The sequence below is a fragment of the Melitaea cinxia genome, chromosome 23 (assembly GCF_905220565.1).
Source record: "Melitaea cinxia chromosome 23, ilMelCinx1.1, whole genome shotgun sequence".
Taxonomy (NCBI): Eukaryota; Metazoa; Arthropoda; class Insecta; order Lepidoptera; family Nymphalidae; genus Melitaea; species Melitaea cinxia.
Window position 1 is genome coordinate 9,073,556 of NC_059416.1, and position 7,583 is coordinate 9,081,138.

General features: G+C 34.9%; 1 protein-coding gene across 1 annotated transcript; it reads left to right on the forward strand.

Moving 5' to 3' along the window:
- The first annotated feature begins 298 nt into the window (after positions 1-298).
- LOC123665114 (myrosinase 1-like) lies at positions 299-6,906 on the forward strand. Its single transcript, XM_045599459.1, has 6 exons — positions 299-356; positions 2,681-2,797; positions 3,935-4,605; positions 5,417-5,725; positions 5,832-6,070; positions 6,589-6,906. Exons 1-6 carry the CDS (start codon positions 299-301, stop codon positions 6,737-6,739), a joined length of 1,545 nt encoding a protein of 514 aa, XP_045455415.1. The 3' UTR covers positions 6,740-6,906.
- Positions 6,907-7,583: the final 677 nt, after the last annotated feature.

Sequence of the window (7,583 nt, forward strand, 5' to 3'; positions counted from 1 at the left end):
TCGTCGATATCCACTTCTACATCACTGAAATTACTCTCCAAAACATCATCTTCATTTGAAAAAAGCTCTTCCTCCAACAAACGCTGAAAAATTTTATCGCTAGTTGCCATTTTCAACTAAAACAAAAAAGAAATCACTACATTAAAAAGTTACGTAACTACCTACCAGGAGTCTCTCAGACTCCGTCAAAAATATTTTTACTCACCAAAAGGCAGCACGCGCGCATATAACCCCAATGAACGCAGGTGTGGTACTGCGGGTAGCAGAAAAAAGGTACACAGACGCACGAAGGACAAAGATGCCTATATGCAAAATTATAAACAAAAATAACCTTCATAGAGTCTGGGAGACTCCAGGTAGGTAGTCAAGGGTTAATCAAAAGCCGGTGTTTATCATGTGGTCACATTTAAATTTCATCGAGATTTGATTACAACTTTTGGAGTAATCTTTGATAATGCTTTACTTGACTATTTTTTCATCTACCTACATTGTATAACTTGTCGATGAAGTCGTTTTTTTTTTTCGTTTGCCAGCAAACAATTATTTCTTTGAATATTTTGAGCCCATGTTAACTTGTCGAACAGGTATTTCGGGACATCAGTGCTCAAGATGTCAAATATTGCTAAATGCAGTTTTCGGCTAGATTTCATTTTTTTTTTGTTGGTAAATATATGTTTGCGTTGTAACAATAGAAGAAGAAGAAGAAGAAGCAGCAGCAGCGCCGCACCGCATTGTACTGCACTGCACCGCACGGCACCGCACCGCACCGCACCGCACCGCACCGCACCGCACCGCACCGCACCGCACCGCACCGCACCGCACCGCACAGTACCGCACCGCTGTACCGCAAGCTGTGCCCACGACTTCATCTCCGTAGAATTGAACAAAAAAGTTATTGTTCAGATCGCAGAGTTATAAAATAAATAAATTTCTAAAATAAAAGTAGCCTAAGTTATTCCTTATTACATCAGCTATCTGCCAGTGAAAGTCAAGTCAAAATCGGTCCAGCCGTTTCAGAAATTAACCGGAACAAAGAAACAGACAGAGAGACAAAAAAATTTAAACATCATACCTATGCATATAGTAAAAAGCGGATATTTTAATACTACAAACTGACACTCCCATTTTATTTATTATATATATAATTATGGATATGGTCGTTGTGCCTGTTTTTTACCAATTTAATTTCTATTTGAAGATAAATGAACATGTAACAGAAATTATTTTATCAAAATTTATGTCATTGCAGTCAAAATTTAATCATACGATGACTTGAATAACTTAAACTAGAATAATGATAATGAAAACAACTTTAATTTAATTACTTTTATATGTGTGTATGTTACATTTACGTACATAGAAGTTTCTTTAGAGAATATATAGAGTCATAATAAAAATATAATAATAATTACAAAACCGTACACGTTTTCGCGTTATATGTCGCTTAGTGAAACTATTTCCTATACAAAATTATAACTTTACTTTTCGATAGAGGCTATAACAATATTTCAATAGACACACACATCTATTACTCTTCATCACTTTAGCCTATCATAGCTGGACATAGGCCTCCACAAGTTCTCGCCAAAAATGGCGTGAATTCATGTGTGTCCATAGTCACCACGCTGGGCGTTGATGACCGCAGAGCTGGCTTTGTCGCACCGGAGACGCTGCTGCCCGTCTTTGGCCTGTGAATTTCAAAGCTAGCAGTTGGATGGTTATCCCATCATCGGTCAGCTTTTTAAGTTCCAAGGTGGTAGTGGAGCTGTGTTATCCCTTGTCGCCTCTTACGACACCCACGGGAAAAAAGGGTCTTTACTGCCGTAACCATACAATACTCTAACAAACCTATACTATTCCTATACGTTTCAGTCTGTAATATCCCACTACTGGGCATAGGCCTCTTTCCCCATGTAGGAGAAGGATCAGAGCTTAATCCACCACGCGGGATCCAATGCGGGTTGGCGGATATATTCCCTACTATGAGTAACGATCGCTATCAGGTGTACATGATAACAACCGGGACCGACGGCTTAACGTGCTGTCCGAGGCACGGTGGGGAGACCCACAAGGACTGCACAAACACCCAGACCACGGCAAACGCCTGTATGGCCAATACAAATGTTTGTCATGTGCGGGGATCGAACCCGCAACCAGCGCAACTGATACAATCCATGGCTGTAACCGTTGCGCCAACGCGGCGTCATTCCTATACATCTACGACCAAATACATACATATGCATTTCGTCAATTGGCATGTAAAATTTAAATTTTATGGATTTCATATCAAAATTTTATCTCTAATTATATAGTGTCACTTAGATCTCTTGTTATTAGTAACTAGTGTACCGGTAATCGTCTAAGAAATGTTACGCGTCATTTTGTTTGGGTGAGAAAAAATCTTATTAAATTTACTAACTTTTATAAATTTTATTTCTTTATAAATTTTATTTGCGTTGGGTCTATCAACTGACAAATGTATTTTTATTTTATTTTATTTTATTTATTTTATGATGAATATATGTATGAATATTTAATTTCAAAAATTTTTAAAATAAAAAAAGTAATTATAGCTTTATTTGAATACACTCATAGAAGTTGTTGTTTAAGTGACCATATATATTTGTTTATTACTTTTAGTACTGAACTTATTTGGAATTTTTCAGCATACTCGTTTTAGCAAATATACATCAAAATAGTGCAAATTCACAGAGGGCCTCGAGAAAATTTCCTGAGGATTTTTTGTTCGGTACATCTTCATCTGCCTATCAAATAGAAGGTGGTTGGAATAAAGATGGTAAGTAATTAAACACTTAAAAGGCTAAAATGCTAGTTGCCTGTAACACAAGAGCTGTGAGTACTGTACCGTCCACAACCAGGGCTTGGTAACGATACACATTACCTCTGACGTCACTAAATAATACATACTATTTTACACATACTATTTTGCGCACATTGCGTGCCTCTTCTTCTCCTTCCTCTACCTCTTCCTCGTCGTTAGGTTCGTGCATTGTGTTGAGAGAGTGTGGTGTGTCTGCTAACTGCTGTGTGCCTGATAATTGTTGCGTCTCTCTGTGTAATGATAGTTGTGTGTTTTGTGAAAGTGGGTCTTGTCTGTTGTGTACGAAAACAGTATCTCCAAGCATTTTACTGAGTATGATGGTTGTATGAATAATTGCTTGTTTCTAAAGAATGTTGGTGTCAATGTTGGAATCTAGCTGTTCTAAGTACTTTTTTACAGCCTAAATACTATAATACTAAATAACTACTAATATAACTTAATGCCACGCTCTGTTACTCTTATCAATCCTCCGCGTAGCTTGACGTTGTTCGGGGATTCGCGTCACCCCAAGCCCTATTCACAACAGAAATAACTTATAAATACCCTGCACCTTGTAAATATTTACTTGAGTTCATCGTGTTAACTAGGAATACCCTAAGTATGATTTTGAGATTCTGTTATATTAATAGGATAGTGAAAAAGCGTACAGTTTAACTGATTGACTGATGACCCCAGGTGCTTTGGCTGTGTTACTCGTCACAAAAACACAATACTTGGCAGCAGTATTATCTGGCTGTGATCTTCTGCAATTTTAAAGTACTTTGTCAGTCGTTCCGCCTTAGATTTTAGCAAAATATTTTCAGCTGTGTGCTACCCCCGACAAGCTGCCAACATAATTAACTTCGCTTCACAAACTACTGAGTGTAGAATACACATTTTCCAGAACTGCTTCCATTATTAGATTTTTCCCCGATGTTATTCTTTATACGCTGAAAACGAAGTGAATCGAAAAAAATATACACCGCTGCATTTTAAATTAATAAAATTTTCTTTTAACTAATGCTATCGTAGATGACCATATAGTATGTCTGTACCGTCTTCACTTCAACATCATGTTAATATAATTAAGCACTTACTTGTTAATTATTGCAGGAAAGGGTATCTCTATATGGGATGTTGCCACACATATGGACCCATCACCGGTCCTTGACGGAAGCTCCGGTGACGTTGCCGCTGATTCTTACCATCTTTACAAACGTGATGTAGAAATGATGAAAGAATTGGGTTTAGACTTCTACCGATTCTCAATATCCTGGCCTAGGATTCTTCCATCTGGTTTTTCTAATGAAATAAATCAAGCTGGTATAAATTATTATAACAATTTAATTGACGAAATGCTTGCAAACGGTATATCACCTCTTCTAACAATATATCACTGGGATTTGCCGCATAATCTTCAAAAATTAGGAGGTTGGGTAAATCCAATAATAATTGACTATTTCACCGATTACGCTGAAGTTTTGTTTGATAACTTCGGTGATCGTGTTAAATGTTGGATAACTATAAATGAACCACAACAGATTTGTGTTGGAGGCTACGGCTCATCTATGTTAGCTCCACTACTCAATATGACAGGTATTGGTGAATATCTTTGTTCGAAGAATCTTTTGCTGGCTCACGCTAAAGCTTATAGACTGTATGATGAAAAATATAGAAAAAAGCAGAATGGATTAATCGGGATTTCAATAAATGGGTACTGGTACGAACCAGCTACTGATTCTATTGATGATAAAAAGGCTACGTTAGACACGATACAATTTGATGTAAGTTTTTTTTTTTGGTACATAGCTATCATGTTATAGGCATCACTAATATTAATGTTAATAGTTAATGTACAACACTACTCTGAGTTTTTTCATGACAGAAGATGCAAAATGTCGATTATAGTGAGATTTGAACTCGAAATCCAAATTTATAATTTATCTATGCTCCTAAAACAACAGAAAACAAATACCTTACCGTTTTATTTTGATATAATTATTGCTCCGTCATAGTCTCAAAAGTGCAAATATATGCCGACAATAATATTTTTTATTATATATATATAATGATCCTGATATTATGATATAGTGATCGCTCGTGAAGTTCTGAAATGTTTGCAAAGTACGTAACATTTACATTCATGAATAATCGTTTCAATTGTAACATTTACATTGAAATCTGTAGAAAATAACACAATTGATTTTCCCAATTATTTATTATTAATGGATAACCATTCCCTGTCCTTCCTGATATTATAACATTCGTAACGGCGGAAAGCACGAAAGATCACTCATTTTGAATAACAAGTTAGTGTTTTTGCCTTTTAGTGATTTAAACTTGATAGGTCCGCTTTTTATATCTGTAATGGCATTTAGTGCAATTTAAAAAAAATCTTAGAATATTCAGTACGAACTTTGACACTATAAACGTGTCAAATGTGGCCTGATATCGTTGTAACTAAAGTTAATTTTTTTATATATGTATCGATTTTATAATATATCTGTATGGAATAAAGTCGGTTGTATTTTGGTTACTAGAATATTAATATTAATATTATTGATTCTGTCTTTTACGTTCAACTAACGCTTTCAGTGGGGCCAGTACGCACATCCAATTTTTAGTAAAGAAGGTGACTATCCCTACGAGCTGAAAAGAAAAGTATATGCTAAAAGCGCTGAACAAGGTTTTAAGCGATCTCGTTTACCAAAGTTGTCGAAATCAGAAATAGAATTTATTAAGGGTAGTTCGGATTTTTTTGGTCTCAATGCTTATACAACAACACTGGTGTACAGAAATGCTTCGTTGGAAGGAATGTACGCTGTGCCTTCTTATTTAGATGACCTGGGGGCTGGTTTTACCACAGACGATTCGTGGCCGCAAGGAGCTTCGGTTTGGTTGAAGGTTTGAAAATTAATACTTGTATTCAAGTTATTTTATATATATATTCTAAATAAAAGCAAAGACATCATAAGTACCTGTGATATTTTAATAAATATATATATTTTAGGAAGTACCATGTGGCTTAACGAAAATACTTCTGGAAATAAGTAAGCGGTATGACAATCCACCAATTTATATCACAGAGAATGGCTGGTCGACATTTGGTGGTCTCGTAGACGATGACAGGATTCGGTACTTAAGAAACTACCTCGATGCCGTTTTAGACGCAATAGAAGCTGGAAGCAATGTAAAGTTATACACCTATTGGAGTTTGATGGATAACTTTGAATGGTTAAGTGGATATAGGTTAGTTCAGTCGAAGACATTCTTTCTCCCTTTACAGTAAGTTTAACAGTGTTAGTTGCAGTACTCGGTAAATTAAGGTTCTTATCAAATTCGTCCATCCTGTTATTAATACTTGCAGAGTTCTTCCATAGTTTTCTGAAGATGCTCAACTGAACTGTTCATCTTGAAGGTTTAAGTTTCAAATTTTGTGGGAAAGTGTGTGGAGATAGTCAACTTACACTATGTTAACTTAAATTTTGCACATATATATTTAAAACAGTATTAAAGAAAAGCCTCGGTCACCAACCCGCCTACCCAGCGTGGTGACTATGGGCAAAACACATGAGTTCACGTTGTTTTTGGCGTGAACTTGTGGAGGCCTATGTCCAGCAGTGGACTGTTTAGGCTGTAATGATGATTAAAGAAAAATAACTAAGAGCACATAAAAATAAGTCTATACACTTTGGTGTCTACCCACCGAAAGAAAAATTACATATTATTATAACAACGTATAGGTAGTGTTTATTTTTTTATTTCAGTGAGAAGTTTGGTTTATACGAAGTGGATTTCGCTGATCCAAATCGAACAAGAACTCCAAGAAAATCTTCATTTATCTATAGAGAAATTATAAGAACTAAAACCTTAGACTTTGATTACGAACCCGAAAATTTTACGGGAGGCAATATTTAGAAAAGAAAAGTGATCAATAAACAACTGATAGGTTAAGTTGGACAGTAATGTTATTTTTAAAAATATTTATGCATTTTTGTTAGTAATTAATTTTAACGCCATTCAGCTTCTAAGATCCCACAGCTTTGCATAAGCGTCTTTCTACATTAGATGAAGGATTAGAGCTTAATCCACCACGCTGCACCATTGTGGGTTGGCGGTGTAATAAATTTATATTTATTTTCTTATATTACGATTTAATAAATGTTGTTTTTCTGCTACAAGTCTTCTTTTTATTTTCATAAAATTAAAGTATATCCTGTGAATCTACCGGTAAATATTATATCATTAAATAGTATTAATTTGAATATTAAGTGCCTGTTTTAAATTTCACTATCATTTTTTTTAAGCTATAATGATTTTATAATTCGATATTATTGTTTTCGGATGATCGTCTGTTATAAGCCATAACTAAGAAAAGTCATAAAGCAATGCGACTCTAGTGGACTCTAGTGACTGTTAGTCTAATTTGACAATTGAAAATTGATATAACAATATCCACTTATACCATTTCAAAACCTTTACAAAAGGAATGTATTTCTGGAAAATTAATTGCTAGTTATTATAATAACACGCAAATGCTAATAATACATTTTAAGTAATTGACTTTTTTCGACCTACGTTGTATTACTTGTCGATGTAAATTGAAGACAGTTTTTATTTATTTGCGAGCAATCACTAATATTTTATTAGTTTACTTTTTTGTCTTTATTTAGGGTCTTTTTATACATACTTGTATGTACATGTATACTCGTATGCACATGACAGTCCTATACTAAGCTTATCTTTATAATACTAACAATTT